A 24,054-nucleotide genomic window follows, 5' to 3' on the forward strand; every position below is an offset into this window, starting at 1 on the left:
ATCATGTTGATTCAAACCATTACTAACCGACCTAACTTCTTCCAATTTACTCTTGAGTTGCCTTAGAAATAATAATAGCTTCATTCAAAAATATAACGAAACTCAACAACACTCATCCCGAGTGACCCAATTCATGAGACCACATCATCTTAATATCCATGAACCATCTCATACCCTCCTCACGTGCATAATAGCATCTCCAATTGGTATACCCATTCTGAAAGACTTTCCGTGAATCCGAAATTGTTTCTCTTATTTTTCCAATACTGCCCCGCATACCCAATGATAATATAGAAAATTCCCCAAGTATTATTCACACTTTGCTACAAAATCCCAGTCTTCAGCCACATAATGAACCCAAAAGTGCTTAAACACTGCACTTACATCCTTGAACCCACTAGAACAACTGTTGAGAGTCACCCACTCTGACCTGGTCCCAAATGTAATCAAACTCCAACGCTCTGTTAGCACATGAACACTCCCAAAGAAGCAACTGGATGAATTTCTTTCCATGTACAACACATCCACAAGAAGCATAAACTTTGAGTCTTTTCAAAACCTGCACTTGAATCGATAAGGCAAAATATAACACACATTCATCAAGTTCTTTGCTCGAATTACCCCGAATGTTTTCTTTCCTTAATCATAAATAATCCACCAAGGCATCAATAACCATAAATCGCACAGACACACAACCACGCGACCCAATCGTAGATGGTGGGCTCCCCCACTTAGCTTTAAGCTACAATAACATAACTGTAGAACCCACAATGATTCTTCCTTCTCAATTACCATGATCTCGTACAGTTAACCCGCCCAATTTTCTCGTAATCTCTTGTTAAACTTTTCATGAACATTTCGAATTATCAGCCACCATCGCATATTCGACCTCCTATCGGGTAGTAAGTAGAACTCTTTGTAGAAACTTCATCAAAATCACGCAACCGCTAACCTGCTCACAGGAGATAGCCCACTTGTGGAATCTCGTACCGACATCTTCCAACGATGTTGCACTGGGTACAACTATCACGAAATCAGTAAACCCTCTTGAGCCCATGCTAGTCCACTAGCTGTAAAAGTCTGTTCATTCCCCATTGACATCAAGTTGCGATTCCCAGCTCGTATGGAGCAAAATGGCTGAAACTACGCTGCGATTCCCCGCTCGTAGTCAACCAAGTCACAAGGACTTTCCAAATCAAGGAACAAAGATTGCAAAATTACCAGACCGAAATCTGCAAGCTACTGTCTGAGTTTGACTAATGTCAGCTCGACCAAATCCCACGAGCACAGAATGCCGAGGCAGATAGCCTCGCTAAACTAGCTGCAGCCACCAAAAACATCACAATCGGAGACAAAAACGGGTCCATCTCCTCAACTCATCACTAGACCAAGTCGAGGCAAGAACCATAAACTTAACTTGGGACTGGTGCAATTTTATTGTCGCATACTTGCAGGACGGCACACTCCCTGTCGACAAAAAAAGGTCAAGAAACTAAGAATGCAAGCGGCTAGGTACAATATCCTCCATTGCGATCTATACAAGAGGACCTACGGCGTCCTTCTAGCGAAATGTTTGGGCCCGAACCAAACTCAGTGCATCCTTGAAGAAGTCCATGAAGGCTATTTCAGAGCTCACCCCGGCAATCGGGCACTGGTCAGATGCCTCATACGGGTAGGATATTACTGGCCCACCATGAAAAAGGATGTCGCAGACTTCGTAAGAAGATGCGAGCACTGCCAAAAGTACGCCCCATTGATTCACCAAGCAGGAGAATATCTCCACCCAATCATGTCCCCTTGTTCATTCATCACATGGGGAATGGACATCATGGGCCCTTACCAGCAGGGCGAGGTAATGTACGATTTCTTTTGGTTTTAACTGATTATTTCTATAAGTGGGTGGAAGTAGGAGCATTCACCCAAATACGAGAACATGAAGTAATCACCTTTATATAGAGAAACATCATCTGCCGATTCGGCCTTCCCAAAGAAATCAGTTGTGATAACGGACCCCAGCTCATATGAAAGAAAATCGTTGAATTCTTCTAGAAATGGCATATCAAGAGGATACTCTCGACTTTGTATCACCCTGCTGGTAACGGACAAGCAGAGTCCTTCAATAAGTCAATACCAAACATCATGAAAAAGAAGCTCGAAGACGCAAAGGGATTGTGGCCGGAAATACTACCAGAAGTATTGTGGGCCTACCGAACAACTTTGAAAACAAGCACATAAGAGACACACTACTCTTTAGTCTATGGGACCAAGGCAGTAATACCAGTCGAGGTCGGAGAACCCAACCTAAGGTGCTCCCATGAGAGCGGCACGAGTAACAACGAGAGCAGAAGGTATGAACTCGACGAAGTTGACGAACTAAGAGACATGGCCTACATAAGAATGGTTGCCCAAAAACAACAAGCAGAACGCTATTACAACAAAAAGGCAAAGGTCACGCCGCTCAATGTCGAGGACTACGTACTGAAAACTAAAACTAAAGCGAGCATAGATCCCAGGGATGACAAGCTGGGAACAAATTAGGATGGTCCATATAAAATCACAGCCGAAGCAAACAAAGGTTCCAATTAGAGATAATGGAAGGAAAACTACTACCAAACAATTAGAATATCAGCCACCTCAAATACTTCAACTTCTGAGAGAAAAAGCGACCCTCATGCCGTACTTTTTTTCCCCTCACTTGAGTTTTGTTCCATTTGGGTTTTCTCAAGGAGGTTTTAACGAGGCAACGAAGGGAACGGTTCGAATCGAAGTACGCGAACATAGGTCCATAGTTACTATTTTATTGCTCGATCTCTCAATATTCACTAGATCGACCAATGAAGGGATTAGATAGACCGGGTCTGGAATGCCAGCCAATACCCAATAAATCTGTAAATTTCTCGTACTATGTAACCAAAACAACAATGTCAAGGAAATAAACTTTTCGCTTATCAACACATCTTTCTCGCATTTAGGTTATGTTAGACCCTGCTCGAACAAATACCTACCGGACCTTGGCCACAATTTAATGAAAAGTTTTGTTCAACTCTGCTCGAACAAACACCTACCACCCTCGACTGTGATTTAATTAAAGGTTATGTTCGACCCTGCTCGAACAAATACCTACCTGCCCTCGGCCGCAATTTAATGAAAGGTTTAGTTTGACCCTGCTCGAACAAACACTTACCGGTCCAACAATTAATTTCAAAAATAATATTCTTAAGGGAAACTACCAACTATGTCCATTTTTAAGTAGCTTATTATAAAAATTGGCCAATTCATAATATATTACTAATTTTAACCAAATATTACTAATATTAGCCAATTAGCTATTTGTAGCCAAAAATGATAAATTTTTGTTTTCTTTTGAGTGTGTGTTATTAGAATAGATTGGGTATATCTTAGGAAGCTTGAATCTCAGTTTTGGGATGATTTGGTGGAGTTTTGAGGTGTTTTGAATTGAAAATTTGAAGTAGAAGATGAATATATATAAAAAAATAGTACGTGTATCACACAATGTATCATTTGTGTATCACATATGTATCATGGTTCTATTAAATGTGTATCACATTTATACCTGTGTGCGAGATACATGCGTGATACATGTTTGATACATGTGTCGCAGAAGAATTTTTAGAACTCGATTTTAACTACGAATTTTGATACTAAATCAATCCAAATCACCTCCAATCTTCCTCAAATTTTGTATATTGACTCATCTATATGTTTTCAATGAATTTCAATCACACCCATTGAAAAATATATTTTTTTGCTTAGATTTTTGGAATCTTGTATATATATATATATATATATATATATATATATATATATATATTTTGTTTTGTATTTCATCATCTTATTTTCTATCTTATCCATTAAATTTCCTTTCCGTCTTGCATCTAATGTTGTTGATCACACTTAAAAATATGGAAGGAGATCTTTGCGTGTGATTCTTGGAGAGAACGAACCTTATTTATTTGGGTTTTTAATTTTTATATGTGCTTGGCTAATTTTGGTAAGTCTATAATTAATGGGTAGAGGTTAGTAAGTTGTGAATTATTTGGGACATTTATGTAAGATTCCTTATTCTTAATTGTATTACTCCAATTATTTTGTAAAGATCTGTCACGACCCAAACTAACCTCTGTTGTAATGGCGCCTATCGTGGAACTAGGCAAGCCGACTTATATCCAAAACAACCGATATTTTCATTTCAAAGATAATTTCAATGTTATTTAACACAAAACCTTCGTAAGGGAGTTCCAATCAAAATAAAAGTGCGGAAGGAAAAGCCCGACATCGGGGTGTCACTTGTCATGAGCATCTACTACAATCTGTCTAACAATATCAAGGCTAACTTAGCTCGAAAAATAGCTAAATACAACTAGAGGAAGATAAGAGGGAGAAGATCAGGGCTACGATCGCCAGGCAACTACCTTGATATCCCTAGGAAAATTTGCAATCAGAACAATCAACAACCGCTACCGTGTCCAGCTACACCTGGATCTGCACACAAGGTGCAGGGAGTAACGTGAGTACGCCAACTCAGTAAGTAACAATAATAAATAAAGACTGAGCAGTAGTGACGAGCAATAAAGCATATAACGTTCATATAAGGAAATTCCAGTAAAATACCATATGCTTTCAAAATCAGGATTTGAATCAAAACATCTCGTTTAAACCCAGTTCCAGAAAAAAAATCATTTAAAGATATTTTTCAACAGTTTTCAAAAAGAGAAAAAATGTAAAGGTGAGCAAAAATGATGAAATCAAAAACATCCCCTCGGGAAAAACATTACTCATATACAGCCCCTCGGGCAAACCTCACAGTCACTCGTGCCACTCGGGCATACCTCACAATCACTCTTGCCACTCGGACATACCTCACAATAACTCATGCCTCTCAGTCACTTAACACTAGACACTCACACTCAGTAGGTACCTGCGCTCACTGGGAGTGTGTACAGACTCTGGAGGGGCTCCTTCAGCCCAAACGCTATATCAAGCCAAATCATGGAATAAATTACTCAGGCCCTCGGCCGATATCAAATATGTTGCGGCATGCAGCCCGATCCCATAAATATGCAACATGCTGCGGCGTACATCCCGATCCCATAAATATCCTCACAAATCAGTCCCTCGGCCTCACTCAGTCATAAACCTCTCAAGCCACTCGGGCATTTTAGTAAAAACAGGGCATTCAGCCGAAAACAACATTTATATACATTAAAATAGAGTCATAAAACTGAGTTATGTAGTAAAGAAGTATAACAATGACTGAGTATAGATTTTCAATTGAAAACAATGAGAGGATAGTAAGAAAAGGCCCCTAAGGGCCCAAACAACACTGGCACAAGGCCCAAACATGGCATTCTGCCCAATTTACAGAAACTCTTTCTAAAACATATAAGTATCATATAGTTTCAACAAATTATGCAACTTTATAGTTGCTATGGGACGGACCAAGTCACAATCCCTAACAGTGCACGCCCACACGCTCGTCACCTAGCATGTGCGTCACAAAATGAATAGTAGAATGATACAAAATCCGGGGTTTCGTACCCTCAAGACTAGATTTACAATTGTTACTTACCTCAAACCGATCAAATCTCTACCCCGCAATGCTCTTGTCTTTGGACTCGGCCTCAAATGCTCCAAATCTATTTACTATCAGTACAATACCATCAATATACGCTAATGGAATGAATTCCACAAGAAAAACTATCAAATTAGACCAAAACCCAAAATTGGCTCAAACCCGGCCCCCGGTCCCATGTCTGGAAATCCGACAAAATTTACAAAACTATAAAGCTCATTCACTCACGAGTCTAACCACACAAAATTCATCAAAATCCGACTTCGTTCGGTCCTTCAAATTCTTAAATTAAACTCTTAAAAATTCCAAGCCCTAACCCCTCATTTTCACTAATTACAATGATTAAACAACGAAAAATCACCATGTATACAAGTATTAGGGCTCACGCAACTTACCTCACTGATAGCCCTTGAATCACCTTTCGAAAATCACTCTAAAAGCTCCAAAAACCGACTTGAAAATGGTGGAAATGAACCAAAATTCGCGAAGTGCTATCTATACATTCTGCCTAGATTTTCGCACCTGCGCCCTATTCCACACGCCTCGGGACCGCACCTACGGTAAAAAATCCTCACACCTGCGAGAATCAATTAAACTCTCAGCCTCCGAACCTGCGCCTAGGTCTCGCACATGCGGGATCACAGGTGCGTCCAAATCCTTCCCGCCTGCGCTCCAGCCTTGGCCTCCCATTTTCCGTATCTGCGCTTCAAATTTCCGCGCCTGCGGTAGCGCACCTGCACATTTCTTTCCGCTTCTGCGAAGCCTTCCCATCGCCCTCTTTTCTGCATCTGGGGACTCCCCTTGCGCACCAGCGACCTCACACCTGCGACTCCTCCTTCCGCAGGTGCAGAAATAGCAGTAGCAGCAGCTTCAACTGCATTTTCCAACTTCGACAAATCCGTTAACCACCAGGAATCACCCCGAGGCCCTCGGGACCTCAACCAAAAATATCAAAAAGTCATATATCAACATACAAACTTAGTCTAATCTTCGAATCACTCAAAACAATATCAAACCACCAAATTACCCTCAGATTCAAGCCTAAGAACTTTTAAATTTCCAAATTCGGCAACCGATGCCGAAACCAACAAAACCACGTCCGAATGACCTCAAATATTTCACACACGTCACAAATGACGCTACGAATCCATTCCAACTTCCGAAATTCCATTCCGACCCCGATATCAAATTTTCCACTGCCGACCAAAAATCGCCAAATTTCCAATTTCGCCAATTCAAGCCTAATTCTACCACAGACCTCCAAATCACATTCCGGATGCACTCCTAAGTCCAAATTCACTTAACGGAGCTAATGGAACCATCAAAATTCAAACCCGAGATCGTTTGCACATAGGTCAACATCAGGTTGACTTTTTCCAACTTAAGGTTCTAAATAAGAGACTAAGTGTCTCATTCCACTCCGAAACCACTCTGGGACCGAACCAACTAACCCGGTATATCATAATATAGCTTAAGAGAATAAAGGAAACATAAATGGGGGAAACGGGGCTATAACTCCCGAAATGACCGGCCGGGTCGTTACATCCTCCCCCACTTAAACATACGTTCGTCCTCGAACGTGCCGAGAGTTGTTCCAAAAGCCAAGAAATGGCTGTGTAACTTTCCCATGAACATACTCGGGGGTGATCCCACGTCACCCTATCCCATACAGGTCTAATAGCACAACATAACTGAAATTTCTCAATTCAACCTAGCCCACAAGCCTTCGAATCAAATTTTCGACATCCTAAATTTCTTATAAGATCAGAAGTTCGCATCTACATACCGTATAAGTCTGAACGAGCTGTATTAAAAGCCATAACCATAACTCAAATACTCAAATTCAAATACCGCATAGTTCGAATGCTCGAAGCAATGATTTCAAATCACAGTATCGACTCAAATCAACCCAGTGCTGGTAATAAACCTCATATCAGACAAATCCTCATTCTAAAACCTTCGTACACTGCCGATGATGAAAGAAACATACCGAATTCATAACCATTCATTAGACCAATAGGCCATGGAGCTCCCGTTCCTTCTACAAGAACTATAGCCAATTTCAAAGCCGACTTCCGATATTATCCTCCCAATTATACCACAATCAAATCTGATAGCATCCATTCTAGGCCCAATGACCTCGTCTCATCCAATACGACCACTCTAGTGACATGACACACCAATACAATCTAAAGCCACAACCCGTGCAATCTGTGCACCAGATAGCAACATTCCAAATGTACCGAATCGCAACAATGACCCAAACAGGAGAACCGTTCCGCAAGCTCGACGAGTACCACCCCAACGCAATACTAAGAACCCATCACACTCCGTCAAACCATAACATATGAATCTTACACAAGGGATCATATTTCCACATAACTCTACTACAATACGCGACCCTATCCAAATACTGGTCCATATGAAACACCTCAAGCCACACTGCTAAAATCAATAACCATGCACAATTCGACATCAAGTACCCAAAGTGCATTACCATAACCACAGAGAAGCAAACGACACCATGCCACATAAAACCCGAAAGAACATAACCAATACGTCATCAACCAAGCAATATCCAATACTATTCTCGCTCAAATTCCGCTATAAGGCCACAATAGAACCGCACCATATGTGCATATAACCAACGAATCACAACTCCTCATAGCATAGAAGAGTAACTCACAGATTATTTTAGAACACGAATAAGCTTCACATCAACCAAATGGAACATACTTCAACAATAGAAGTATGAAGCCAATCAATCCGGCTTGGTGTAGAATACACATCCTAATTGGGCCTACCAATAGCCCCCAAATCAACTATGGTCGGCCATCAATAGATAAACAACCTCCGAAAGTCCACAATGACGGAATCATAATAACTTCTATCATCTGGCTAGCTCCGGCCACAACTTCACAGTCAACAACCATGAAATAATTTGCTCCTGAGAACTCCCAATCTCCAATTCCATAGAACTCATGAATCATCATATTTGATTCCACCTCCACCGCCCGAATGTCTAATACCTCTCTTAAACACAATCATCCCACGAGAAATACTTAAAAAAATAAAAATTCTTCCGTGCCACCTGGCAAAAATTTGAATATCAACAGTTGATCAACCAGGAGAGTGCCGCAATACCAGCGAAGTACCCATAAATCAAACACACTGCCCCTTCTGAAATGTACACTTTCATCAAGTTATACCAGATAGTAATATCATTTACCTAGTCATCGAAAACCGTTCACGCTGCCTAAGAATTTATGCCCTTCCCTTCAAAACTGAACTGTGACCTTGTACATGTAAATCCTATTCCCGCACAACACACCACATCTATTATGCCATCATGTGACAAGCATAAGAGTTCCATTATCAATTCTGAGTCACTAGCAAATTGCATACCTTATTAGTCAGAAACCTCTTTCTTGCTTCTTTCTAGGAGGAAATCATAACACACAACACGTTCCTTGCATCGGTAGAAAATATCCGGTTCAAACCATGGTAGAACCCTTCATGAACACTTTGAAATCCATTTGTACATAACCAAGCTATCTGAACTGAATTCCTTAACTCCACCAAGCCACACATGTTTCCAAATTCGAGAGCATTGCCACGAAACACCTGTAGATACTAGCCACATCATAAGTACCCAAAGAACCGATCATACCCATTACTGTGCTAACCCAACCTACTACCAAGCTGTCATATTTCTCCAAGTTCTTTCTAAATTGCCTTTAAATTGCTACTTTTTCCTTGTTAGAATACTACTATCCTTAACTAAAACTTACCCCATGAACTCTAGCATAGAATCACGCTGCCCTAAGGCTTATAAGCCGCCGAATTCCCTTTTTATGTATCCCAAAGCTTCCACAACCAAAAATGCTTACTCCGAAGAGACTTTATGTGAACCTAAAACTGTTTCCTTCACCTTCTTGATACTGAAATGCATAATTCACAAAGATATAAGATGCCACGAGTCTCAACACCATTCAATGCAACTCCCAGTTTTCTAGCCATATTTATAAATCTTGAATCCATTGGAACCATTCTCGAGAGTCATCCACTCTACTTAAATCTCAAATTAACCGACCAAACGGACCGAAACGACATGTGCCCCGTTAGCACACCAACACCCAAGGGAATAAAGTGTAACCCATACTCCTACACAACCAAGCAAATTCCCACTCCATTCTCTGTGAATAACCACTCAATTATTTTATGGTCCTCCTATAACCATAGAGTGTAATAAAACTTGTGTCCAGAAATTCTTTTACCCGAGTCATCCTCGATCTTGACCTCTGCAAGTCATAATTGATTCACCGGTATACCCCGAACCAAAACTAATACGACCCATAACCGTGCAATAAACTCGTCGATAGCAGACTCTCCCACTTAGCCTTAAGTTGCAATTATATAAAATTAGAACCCCTAAGGATTTCGCCTTCTCAATTACCAAGATCTCGCACCGTTAACCTGCCAGACTTCTCGAAGTCTTTTATTAAGCCTTTCATGAACATTCTGAATCTCCAGCCAAAATCACACACGCGACTTCCTACCGGGTAACAAGTAATATTCCTCGCAAAAGCTTCATCAACATCACACCACCGCTAGCTGCACACAGGAGATAACCCACATGTGGAGTTCCTTACCGACCTCTTCCAATGACACTTCACTGAGTGCAACGACCACTAAATCCATAAATTCTCCTGAGTTCATGCTCGCCCACCATTTGTATAAGTCTGCACTTTCCCTATTGACATCAACTGTATGTCAACAATACCTTTCGAACTCAAGTCATATTTCACCTGACACGATAATCAGATCTTCACGCCTCTATTCATTTCAAGCACACTCCTTTATGCCATAATTAATTTCCCTTTGTACACTAACCATCACTCCAAATAGATTCTGCAGGCCGATTCACATACTAACACGATTCCAAACCATTCTACACTTTCTCAAGGTGCACGACTACCCTACTAGTGAATTCATATGCTAATCTGCCACTCTTACTTCGGTTAAACCATCTCCTTTAAGAAACTTCTCAACCTCTACTTCTCTTACTTGACCTGCTAGTATTTCAACCACCGCGAAACACTTCCCGTCATGTCTTCCCTCATACTTTGCTACCCAACTGCTGCATCAAATCGAAATGTATCTCTGTCACACCTGAACCAATAAAATGTTACCGACTCTAAGTCTCTTCGAAGATCATCTTTCTCGAGCCATCAACATCAAAAATACCCATTCAAACCACAATTACTACACAATAACTTACTCTTCTTGAGTCCAAACTCATTGACAAGACATGAGAATTTAATTTACCCTAAAATTTAACAACGTGAAAGATCCTTCAAAACATTCACACTCGAGACCGTACGTCACATCAAAACAAAAAATCAAGCGCCCAATGGCCTTCCTTTACATTTGAAGGAAACACTTCTCGTCACATTCAAATCGTCTTAACACATCCCGCAGTTACATCATACTCATCACAAAGATATACCACCGCTCATTGTGCCACGAATTCCACTCATAGGGGCATTATCGGACATATGAGTCCAAATGTATAGGTTACAACTGAAGCTACCGAGCCAAAACTACGATTTACACCTGGACTCAAGTCCTCCAGACTAGCCCATCACCAAAAAAACATAATACATACCTCGAACCTCGTTCATAGAATCACAAGCCGGCGATGCATAACTGATACCGAGCGCTCATGTGTGCATACGAATGCATGGAAGGAATTCAAAGAGTTATGTTTCAAGCTGAATCAATTTCGCACGATAAAATACAAGAAAATGAAATTTTCCTAAGGGTTCTGTAACCTCTCGAAGATAGGTACAGACGTCTCCGTACCGATCCGCAAGACTCTACTAAACCCGCTCATGACTCATGAGACCTATGTAACCTAGGCTCTGATACCAATCTGTCACGACCCAAACTAACCCCTGTCGTGATGGCTCCTATCGTGGAACTAGGCAAGCCGACTTATTTTCAAAACAACCGATATTTTCATTTCAAAGATAATTTCAATGTTATTTAACACAAAAACCTTCGTAAGGAAGTTCCAATCAAAATAAAAGTGCGAAAGAAAAAGCCCGACATCGGGGTGTCACTAGTCATGAGCATCTACTACAATATTTCTAACAATATCAAGGTTAACTCAGCCTGAAAAATAGCTAAATATAACTAGAGAAAGAGAAGAGGGAGAAGAGTAGGGCTGCGATCGCCAGGAAACTACCTTGCTATCCCCGAGAAAATCTGCAATCATAACAATCAACAACCGCTACCGTGTCCAGCTACACCTGGATCTGCACACAAGGTGCAGGGAGTAACGTGAGTACGCCAACTCAGTAAGTAACAATAATAAATAAAGTCTGAGTAGTAGTTACGAGAAATAAAGCATATAACGTTCATATAAGGAAATCACAGTAAAATACCACATGCTTTCAAAATCAGGATTTGAATCAAAACATCTCGTTTAAACCTAGTTCCAGAAAAAAATTATTTAAAGATATTTTTCAACAGTTTTCAAATAGAGGAAAAATGCAAAGGTGAGCAAAAATGATGAAATCATAAACAGCCCCTCGGGCAAAACATCACTCATATACAGCCCCTCGGGAAAACCTCACAGTCACTCGTGCCACTCGGGCATACATCACAATCACTCTTGGCACTCGGGCATACCTCACAATCACTCATGCCTCCCAGTCACTCAGTACTAGGAACTCGGTACTCGCACACAGTAGGTACCTGCGCTCACTGGGGGTGTGTACAAATTTCGGAGGGGCTCCTTTAGCCCAAGCGCTATATCAAGCCAAATCATGGCATAAATCACTCAAGCCCTCGGCCGTTATCAAACATGCTGCGGCGTGCAACCCGATCCCATAAATATGCAACATGCTGCAGTGTGCATCCCGATCCTATTAATATCCTCACAAATCAGGCCCTCGGCCTCACTCAGTCATAAACCTCTCAAGCCACTCGGGCATTTCAGTAAAAACAGGGCATTCGGCCCAAAACAATATTTATATGCATCAAAATAGAGTCATAAAACTGAGTTATGCAGTAAACAAGTATAACCATGACTGAGTATAGATTTTCAATCGAAAACAATAAGAGGATAGTAAGAAAAGTCCCCTAAGGGTCCAAACAACACCGGCACAAGGCCCAAACATGGCATTCAATCCAATTTACAGAAACTCTTTCTAAAACATATAAGTATCATATAGTTTCAACAAAGTATGCAACTTTACAGTTGCTATGGGATGGACTAAGTCGCAATCCCCAATAGTGCACTCTCACACGCCCGTCACCTAGCATGTGCGTCACAAAACAAATAGTATAATGATACAAAATCCGGGGTTTCGTACCCTCAGGACTAGATTTACAATCGTTACTTACCTCAAATCGGTCAAATTTCTACCCCGCAATGCTCTTGTCTCTGGACTCGGCCTCCAAATGCTCCAAATCTATTTACAATTAGTACAATACCATCAATATACGCTAATGGAATGAATTCCACAAGAGAAGCTATCAAATTAGACCAAAATCCGAAATTGACTCAAACCTGCCCCCGGGCCCACGCCTCAAAATCCGATAAAATTTACAAAACTAGAAAGCTCATTCACTCATGAGTCTAACCATACCAAATTCATCAAAATCCGACATCGTTTGGTCCTTCAAATCCTTAAATTACACTCTTAAAAATTCCAAGCCCTAACCCCTCATTTTTACTAATTACAATGATTAAACAACGGAAAATCATCCTGTATACCAGTTTTAGGGCTCACACAACTTACTTCACTGATAGCCCTTGAATCACCTTTCAAATATTACTCCAAAAGGTCCAAAAACCCACTTGAAAATGGTGAAATGAACTAAAATTCGCGAAGTGTTATCTATACATTCTGCCCAGATTTTCGCACCTGCGGCCTATTCCACGCGCCTGCGGGACCGCACCTGCGGTAAAAAATCCCCGCACCTGCGAGAATCAATTAAACTCTCAGCCTCCGCACCTGCGGGCTCGCAGGTGCATCCAAATCCTTCGCGCCTGCTCTCCAGCCTTGGCCTCCCATTTTCCGCATAAACGCTTCAAATTCTCGCGCCTGCGGTAGCGCACCTGCGCATTTCCTTCCACTTCTGCGAAGCCTTCCCATCGCTCTCTTTTCCTCATCTGCGGACTCCCCTTGCGCACCAGCGACCTCGCACCTGCGACTCCTCCTTCCGCAGGTGCGAAAATAGCAGTAGCAGCAGCTTCAGTTGCATTTTTCAACTTCGACAAATCCGTTAATCACCCGGAATCACTCCGAGGCCCTCGGGACCTCAACCAAAAATACCAACAAGTCATATATACAAACTTAGTCGAACCTTCGAATCACTCAAAATAACATCAAACCACCAAATTACCCTCGGATTCGAGCCTAAGAACTTCTAAATTTTCAAATTCGGCAACCGATGCCGAAACCAATAAAACCATGTCCGAATGATCTCAAATTTTGCACACACGTCACAAATGACGCTACAAACCCATTCCAACTTCCGAAATTCCATTCCGACCCCGATATCAAATTTTTCACTGCCGACCAAAAATCGCCAAATTTTCAATTTCGCCAATTCAAGCCTAATTCTACCACATACTTCCAAATCACATTTCGGACGCACTTCTAAGTCCAAAATCACCTAATGGAGCTAACAGAACCATCATAATTCAAAGCCGAGATCATTTACACATAGGTCAACATCCGGTTGACTTTTTCCAACTTAAGGTTCTAAATAAGAGACTAAGTGTCTCATTCCACTCCGAAACTACTCCGGGCCCGAACCAACTAATCCGGTATATCATAATATAGCTTAAGAGCATAAAGGAAGCAGAAATGGGGGAAACAGGGCTATAACTTCCGAAACGACCGGCCGGGTCGTTACAATATCATTCATGTTAATTTAAATAATATCTTTAAAGATAGAAATTTCATATATATCTTTATTCAATAAAAAATATTGTGATTCGGAGTTAACTATCTGATGTTAAACTTATTTTGTTGGAATTAAACATCAAGGAAAAAGAAGTAAAATGGTACTAATATTTCATCAACTTGCTTTTTCTTTGTGTTTGTGTGTTGTTTTTTCTTCGTATTCTAATTTAAAATTTAAAATATATCTTTTTTTAGTAAAATAATAAGTAGGCTTATTGGTAGCACAATAATTCATAGGCAACACATTTTGGTAATTTTCGGGCATGTTAAATTTAAGAAAAAAAGTTCCTAATTTATTTAAACCTCGTTAACTTATGAATAATCAAAGAGTTTGTATTTTTATTAGTCGATAATTCACTTGTTAATAGTATTAAATAAGATGAGATATCTTCTTCTAACATAAAAAAAATATGTGTTACATTAGAGGTGGACCTCGATATATAGAAACAAATATTTGTAAAGGAGTATCAACTCTACTATTTCTTTTAATAGACTTTTCTCATTAAGTTCTTGAATTAAAGATAATTGATTGAGCAATTGCACCTTAAAATATTTACTTAGCATTCAAAATAATCACAAAAAATTCAAATGGTGAAATTAATGCAGCTTGAATAGTAATACCGTGAGTTCTAATTTGAGTATGTGTTATTTCTTAGTCAGATTACTCTTTTCTACACACACACACACACACACATAAATTTACTATTAGTATTTTAAATTAAGTCGGAACAAGATTTTTTCTAAATGAGAATATATATATAATATTTTATTATTAATATTTTAAATTAAGTCGGAACAAGATTTTTTCTAAATGAGAATAGCTTAATTGATAATTAATAAAAGTAACATAATATTTTGGTTTAAAATGGCGTCGTAATATTAAGGATTAGCCTTTTGTAAAATAATTTATATTTTGTTTGGTTATAGTAGTTAATATTCTGCTTATTCTTATCTTTAATATCAAATAGAATATTAAAACGGAAAATGTTACTCGCTTTTAAACTATAAAGCAAGAGAAAAAAATATTTACAAAAATTAAATATTACATAATTAGTACAATATTTAATTAGTGTATTCATTTAAGGGAAAATTTATTTTTCAAATCTGATGTAATTGTTTCTTTTGAGTTGAGAGTCTATCAGAAACAATCTCTTTACTTTTGCGAGGTAAGCGTAAGGTTTATGTATACATTATCATCTCCATATCACATACTATAAAAATATATTGGGTATATTATTATTGTTGATTTAAGGAGAAATTGGATGTGAGATGATAAATTTAAGTGGAGTTCACATAGTCAATAATCTAAACATGTCCATAGGAACGTAAATTGTAAAATTACGGTGTGAAATGATATTCACCCTCATGATGTTATCAATTAGTAAATATGCAATACCATAGTTCGTTATTTGAGTTATTCATAATTTTCATACTATATTAGATGAAAAGAACTTTAATCATTAATTTGTTAAAGAATTCTGAGAGTCAATTGTGCTAATTAGTGAATTCGACGTATGATGTGCATAGGAACTGTTGGGCGATCCACGAGCGTTGAGAGTTAGGCGTGTTTAGGGCGTATAATCTGGCGCTTGGAGGCGTAAGCCTCACAGAACTAAGCCCCACATATGAGTCTCAAGGTGCTTTGATAGTGCCCCGCCCCAGGACGAGTCCCAAAAAGTCTTTTAAAATACTGATAAACATTAGTACATATTACGATATATTTTTCCTCAACCTATTTGCTCACCAAATTTGACATAATCTGCCCATTTGATACCCTAAGATACAAGCTTATTTTGCTACTAGCAAGGGATACAGTACTTAGTAGGGGTGTCAATGGTACGGTTCAGCCGATAATTTTTAAAAAATTATACCATACCAAGTTTTCGGTTATTTTAATGTACATAACTAAATTTAGACTTTTCAAAACCGTCCCAATCATTCGGTTTCCATTCGGTATCGGTACAGTTCGATAATTTTTCGGTATTTTATTTAAACTTCATCTAAGTATCATACCATTATTAAAATGTCTAATTCCTTATACAAAATAATAAAAAACTTTATGTGATACACTAAATATATAATTCTTGTACCACGTAGACTGCTATGGTTTTAGATTGGTACTGGCCATGAGAATTGATGCAAATTTTACTGTACTCTTTTAGTCTTTTACGTGACTTACAATCAACTACTATAGAAAGAACATTAGAATTTATCCATAGAAACTACACATCATGTAAGCTAGAGTATATATGAAAAATGGTATTCTACAAAATATCGCAAATGCCATATAAACCAGGAAACTCAAAGTAAAGCTTATCTACTTGCAGCGATTTGCTGTAAAATGTTCTCTGGAAATTTGCTAAAAGTTTTGCATAGTCATAGTAAAACTACCATTTAGAAAAGTATCAGCTAATTTCCAACAAAACTAAATACTAAGAAATGATCTAGCAAGCATCAAGGCAATAAGGACGACAGCACAGAAAGATGTGAATTGTGAAAATATCATCTTCCTTCTATATCTGTGGAAACAAGACAACTAAGTTGTCATTATTTCATGATAAAATGCATATTTTATGAAAAACTAACTATATAGTAATTTTACCAGCGAGAGTTTTGAACCTTATTCGTCAATACTAGTAGAGATGGCTGCTGCAGAATTTAGACAATCTGCAAAGTATAAGATAAATAAAATTGACTAAATAACCATTGTAATATTCACATGAACAATGAAAAATTAAATTAATAAAAGATTTTATTACCTTCTTCAATCTCCTCAATCTTCTCGATATTATCCAGTGATTCACGTAAATCAATAGGAGTAGACCGCAATCAATTTTGTGCACAAATAAGAGCTTCCACTGTTTTAGGAGTTAGAGAACTCCTAAATGAATCAATTACACGACCACCGGTGCTTAAAGCTTGTTCACTAGATACGGTAGACACTGGAATGGCTAGAATATCTTTGGCCAACTTTGAGAGAATAAGGTATTTAGTTATATTTGCTTTCCACCAAGCTAAGAGATCAAATTCAGTTTTCTTTTCTATCAGCTCGTCACTCAAGTATTTGGTTAATTATCTCTGATGTGTTCTCTGTTTTCTTTAGCAATTTTATGCGCTTAGAGAATTGAGAATCAAGGAAATCTAAACTTTTATCACATTCATTAATATCCATCCATAAACTTCTTTAGAAGTTAAATCTTCAATTTTTTCTTGTTCACCACTGTATAGTCTCTTGTAATCATGATACAACTCATCTAAAGATTCCGATATACTAGCAGTCCTTGATCTTGTTAAGACATTATCATGGCCATACATTTCACCAAAGCAAAACTCAATATAATTTAACTTGTAACGCGGATCTAGAATAATAGCAACAAACAACAAGTAATTGGTCTTACTGTTAAAAGACCAATACTTATCAAATTTCTCCATCATTCTTAATACCATGCTTCACATGTCATCATCCTCATGAACAGAAAGAGACACAATTGTAGAATGAATAGCAACTAATTCACGAAAAAACGTATTAGAAGTAGTATACAAAGAGCTTGAAAACTTTAATGTCACACTATAAAATAACTTTAAAAACTTTGCAAAGCATCTTGCAGCTTGAAAATCATCATGCTTAGGAGGGCCAATGGTTTTCTGATCTCTTTTTTTCTTATTCACAAACTTCTTCCTCCCATTGTTCGCTTCTTCACAAGAATTATCAACATCATTAATTTTAGAAGATCCAGTAGTTTTTTAATCTTTTTCTTTGTTATTTCTTGTATCTTTCTTTTCACATGTCGCTCCATTATAACCTCCTTCAAAGTAGTTTCTATAATTTGGACCGTCTAATTCCATCCTTACAAAAGCTTTCTCAAATTTCTCAACATGTTCCAACATCTTATATGTGAAATTCCATCTAGTATCAACGTCAAGACAAACAAGATGGTTATATGAGATCTTTTCTTTCTCAACACATTTCTTGAACAAACTATATTTAGCAGGAGAAGATCGCATATATCTAATTGCATTTCGAATCCTAATAATGGCCTTATCTTGCTCTGCTAGGCCTTCTTTTACAATTAAATTGACAATGTGGGCAGCACATCTAACATGCATGTATTTATTCTCTAAGATTGAATCTTTCCACTTCACACACTTCATCAAGTAATCAAGACAAGTATCATTTGAACTTGCATTATCTACTGTCATTGTAAATACATTTTCAATTCCCCAATTAATTAAACATTCCTCAATAGAACCACCAACAATCCTTTCTGCATGACTCTCAATGAGCTGAAAGTTTAAAATTCTTTTTTAGTACAACCAATCATTGTCAATCTAATGTGCTGTAAGACACATATAATTAAGATTCTGAATTGACGTCCAAGTGTCCGTGGTAAGGCACAAACGATGATTTTTAATTAGTTTTTTCAACTTGACTTTCTCTTTAACGTAAAGCTCCAAACAATCTCTTACCACTGTATTTCTCGAAGGGATTATGAATCTAGGTTCAAGTGCTCTAGTGTATCTTTCAAAACCTTCCCCTTCTACAATCTTAATAGGTGATTCATCAATTATAATCATGGCAGCCAATGCATTTCTAACTTCTTCTACATTAATTGGTCTTACTTTACCAGTTTCTTTACCATCACCCTTTTCAGCTTTAATGGTAAAATCAACTATAGATTTTTGTTTTGTATCGCTTTTGTATGGATATAATTTACACCGACCGAACCGATCAAACCGAATATAACAAAGTAGTATATTTGAAAAGCTATAGATTTTTACTATAGCTTATAGATTTTTGTAGGGTTATGTAGGTTACTATAGCCTAACAAAGCAGTAGATTTTTATAGGTTACTATAGCCTAACAAAGCTATAAATTTGCCATAAAGCTTTGTGTTATGTGATGTTTTCTATCTTATACCATATTTGAAACTTATTTACTAAAATTATCCATAATTAGTATATTACCTGTCCTAAACAAGTTTTTCTTACAATTTATATACAATCCATTATTAACGCCTTAAATAGGGTATTTAGTTACACAATTTTCCTTATTTTTTTTTCTCGTCTCCCCTCAATTTCCCTAAAGAATATAAAACAAGTGTTTTCTTTGTATACACCTTCACTTTAAAGCTGGGCATTCATCAGATTAAGATTTGAGGTTTTTTGCATTTCTGGACTTATGTTAAACTACATTCATTAGAAAGCAACCTTAGGATTTTAAATCCTCGTCATTTATTGACTCTTGTCTGTTTTTAAAATTTGACCTTTTGCTTAATCATGGTACTACAGCTTAGGAGGTCTTGATCTAGTCTTCCCCCGCGAATTGTTTGTTCACTTTTTGGTGTTATCAATAAAAATCAACTACTTCCTGGTGGTTTTATTTGAAAAAGCAGGAAAGAATAAAATAAAATAGAAAAGTCGAAGAAAAAATAACAAGACACCAAATATAAATTGGTCAAAATTGTTGCTATGAAAAGTCATGATAGTCTCTTTCCACAAGCTTTCCTACAAGAAACATGTCCAGATATCATTTGTACTCAGAAAAAACTTTGAAAAAATCTTACTGAAAAATGTTTCAAATCATTGACTATTCTGAGTTGCACTTTTGGCTTTGAACAACCGAAAAGAGATGATCATACTATTATTATCTGCAGCAACTGTTTTTTTTTTTTGGTCTCTAGCTGCCAAAATGGAATCTTTAGCCAATTACATCTTCTTCCTCATCTTGACCTTATTCTGCCGCAAAAAATGTATCATTAACCTTTCATCTGTAGCTGCAATAACCTCAATGAAGCCTGGTGATGAACTCAATCACTCACAAGTACTTGATTCAGAAGGTGGAAAGTTCAAGTTAGGATTTTTCTCTATCCCACAAACGAATAAAAATTATCTTGGAATATGGTATGCAGGTGATCCACAAGATAAGAAATTATGGATAGCCAATCCGAATACACCTATATTGAACAACTCAGGATTGCTCACCATAGATTCTACAGGAATATTGAAAATCACCAGTGGAGGGAAGACAGTTGTGAATATTGCCCCTCCTTTATTGACAGGAAGTTTAATAGCTAGGCTTCAAGATTCTGGAAATTTTGTGCTTCAGGATGAAACTCGGAATAGTACTTTATGGCAAAGCTTTGATCATCCTACCGATTGTCTTTTGCCTGGTATGAAGCTTGGTTATAACCTTACAACAAAGCAGAATTGGACTTTAACTTCTTGGTTGAGTAGTTATATTCCGGCCTCGGGGGCTTTTACTTTAAGTTTGGAGTCCATTCAAGATGCATTTCAGTTGGTTATACGTCGAAGGGGCGGGGTTTATTGGACTAGTGGATCTTGGAGAAATCAAGGTTTTCCATTCTTAACTGCTTTGAATGATTCTTTTAACAGATATCAGTATAATCTCAGCTTGGTGTCTGAAAAAGATGGCGTGTTCTTCCAATTTGATGCTCCAGAAGGAAGTTTCCCAAGTCTTGAGTTCTCTTCAAATGGGGCTATTATTGGCGGTGGTGAAGACGGTCGTATATACGCGCTTTATAATGAATTCTGTTATGGTTATGAAAGTGACGATGGTTGTGTCTCTACTCAGTTGCCTGAGTGCCGAAAGGATGGAGATAAATTTGAGCAAAAGAGTGGAGACTTTATTGATAGATCTTATAATAACTATTATGATAATGCAAGCATTAGTCTTGGTGATTGTATGCAGAAGTGCTGGGAGGACTGCAGTTGTGTTGGCTTCACCACCAGCAGCGCTGAAACAGGATGCGTGATTTGGAGCGGAAATGGAGAGTTTCAAGTCGATGAGAGTGGTAACACAGTGAAAAAATATGTTCTGGTTTCATCAAAATCATCTAAAAGTAAATCTTTATATCAGGAATACACCTTATTTATTAACTTATATAGATTGTATTGGTCAAGGGTCAACCATATAACATTCAATAATGCAGGAAAACAAAAAACTTGGATATGGATAGTGATTGTTGTAGCTGTTGTTATCCCTTTGCTTATATCTGGTTTCATCTTCTACATTATAATGAGAAGACGCAAACTACAAGGTAAATCTCCAAAAAGTGATTTAGCAACTAGTATGTTGTTTATCAATTATGTGGATCATGTATTTAAATCTACAAACTTCTCTTTCACAGATGAGAAAGAAAAGGAGGAAGAGTATATACGTGAGTTGAAAGCGTCAGACAGCTTCAACAACACAAATTTGAGAGAAGAAGATGGAAGGGAAGTACATAATTTGAAGATATTTAGCTTTGGATTCATATTGGCAGCCACAAACAACTTCTCGATTGAAAACAAGCTCGGAGAGGGTGGTTTTGGACCTGTTTATAAGGTATATTTACACCATGTTATATGTGCCCGAAAAACTTTCTTAGTACCATCACTGCATAACTGAATTACCTTTAAAAAAAATCTATGACAGGGAAAATTTCCAGATGGGAGAGAGGTTGCAGTCAAGAGACTTTCAAGGACATCAGGTCAAGGGATTGAGGAGTTCAAGAATGAGCTTATACTAATTGCCAAAGTTCAGCACACAAATCTAGTTCGAGTTATAGGATGTTGTATTCACGGAGATGAAAAAATGTTGCTATATGAGTACATGCCCAACAAGAGCTTGGACTTCTTCCTCTTTGGTTTGTTATTATTCCAAAAAAAGACGAAATCATCAAGTAGTTTTCAAAAATTTTGATGAAATACTTTCTGTCGTTGGCAGATCCTGAAAGAAAGAAGCTACTGGATTGGCAGAAACGTTTTGACATTATTGAAGGAATTGCTCAAGGATTGCTCTATCTTCACAAATACTCAAGAATGAAAGTGATACATAGGGATCTTAAAGCTAGTAATGTGCTGTTGGATGAAAACATGAATCCCAAGATAGCTGATTTTGGTTTGGCAAGAATTTTCAAACAGAACGAGACGGAGGCAGTGACTCGCAGGGTTGTAGGAACATAGTGAGTTGAGCTTGTGTTATTTCTTGATATCAATTCACAAAACATGTAGAATATTCATACTGATTTGAGTAGGAAATTTCTGTCTTTACACAGTGGTTACATGGCTCCCGAGTTCGCCATGGAAGGAGCATTCTCAAGCAAGTCTGATGTCTTCAGTTTTGGAGTCTTAATGCTTGAAATTGTGAGTGGTCATAGAACTACTAGGTTAAAACAATTTGATCGCCCACTCAACTTAATAGGTTATGTAAGTTTTCTTGACACCCTTTTTAAGTTTTAAGTATTAAAATTACGAAATTTGAGATAATTGATCATTCTGGATTAGGCATGGGAACTATGGAAGGAAGGGTGTGCATTGGAATTGAAGGATCCAGCTCTTGGAGATCTGTGTGACACTAAACTGTTATTACGAGTTATTCATGTCGGACTGTTATGTGTACAAGAAGGTGCAACAGATAGGCCAACAATGTCTGATGTTATCTCAATGCTTGGTAATGAAAGTATGGCAATGCCTCCTGCGAAACAACCAGCATTTTTCACAGGAAGAAATGAAGCTGAATCAAATTCATCTGGAACCAAAGCAGAACAATGTTCGGTTAATGATTTGTCCATCATTGTCCTTGAAGCAAGATAAGACTTCTGACACATTCTGTTGCTGTAATTGGATTGCAGATAGATCATCACTTAAGTTTCATCTGCTCATTGTGCAGAGCACAGTAACTATACAAGAAAAACATGTGTCCTTGTGGTATGAATCAGTTAACTTTTATTGTTGTTTACACTTAAAATTGGATAACAATTAAATTTATAAGGAGGTTCTAAGGATACGCAATTTCACTTAATACCTATAGACAAATATGAAGATTAATAACAGAAATGAACTATAAAATAAAGCGAACCAGTATTGAAACGAAATTCAATCCTCTAGAGTGCCCTCGAACTGACTGATACCAAAATAGTTAAAAATAAAGCAAAATTGATGAACAATCGTATCAACAAGAAAGAAAATTGTATTGTTTTTTTATGTGAGAAATGTTTCTTACAAATGGTTAACACTCCCCTTTATATAGTAGATGAGTTCTACTTATGGTATAACTCTAATTACATAAGGAAATCCCATGATTAGCTAATTAACCGTTTCTGATTTGATTCATTCCGAGTTACGCCATGATCCTCGACCAGTCACCGAAATTTACGCCGTGATCCTCGACCAGTCACGGAGATTTACGCCGTGATCCTCGACTAGTCACAGATATCTCGCCTTTCTGTTATTGTGCTATCTTCGATCTTGCTCGATGTCTGTCTCGTTTGGCTTCGATCGCTACTAGCCTCGATCTTGAAAGGTACCTCGGTCCTGAACTCGGTACTCTATCCTCGTAATATGGCCTATTCTGTTACGAGGCCATCCTTCGATGCAATCTCCCGGTCTCGGTCAAATAGTAAAATCGGGTGGGCCCGATTTTAACCGTATACAAATAGTCCCCTCATTTTCTGGAGTATAACGACAAGGAACGAA

The 24,054-nt window shown here is 38.0% G+C and overlaps 1 protein-coding gene across 4 annotated transcripts; it reads left to right on the plus strand.

Annotated features, from left to right (window-relative positions):
- The first annotated feature begins 20,256 nt into the window (after positions 1 to 20,256).
- LOC104099768 (G-type lectin S-receptor-like serine/threonine-protein kinase CES101) lies at positions 20,257 to 23,230 on the plus strand. Of its 4 annotated transcripts, XM_009606865.4 has the most exons (7): positions 20,257 to 21,437; positions 21,528 to 21,635; positions 21,726 to 21,922; positions 22,013 to 22,223; positions 22,304 to 22,541; positions 22,635 to 22,785; positions 22,864 to 23,230. In XM_009606865.4, the coding sequence occupies exons 1-7, from the start codon at positions 20,267 to 20,269 to the stop codon at positions 23,170 to 23,172; spliced, it is 2,385 nt and encodes a 794-aa protein (XP_009605160.2). In that variant the 5' UTR covers positions 20,257 to 20,266; the 3' UTR covers positions 23,173 to 23,230. The 4 variants fall into 4 exon arrangements, with proteins under 4 accessions (XP_009605160.2, XP_018627502.2, XP_018627503.2 ...); XM_018771986.3 differs by having other exon boundaries at positions 20,257 to 21,635; XM_018771987.3 differs by having other exon boundaries at positions 20,257 to 21,635; positions 22,635 to 22,722.
- The last annotated feature ends 824 nt before the right edge of the window (positions 23,231 to 24,054 follow it).

Source organism: Nicotiana tomentosiformis, chromosome 2, assembly GCF_000390325.3.
Source record: "Nicotiana tomentosiformis chromosome 2, ASM39032v3, whole genome shotgun sequence".
Lineage (NCBI taxonomy): Eukaryota > Viridiplantae > Streptophyta > Magnoliopsida > Solanales > Solanaceae > Nicotiana > Nicotiana tomentosiformis.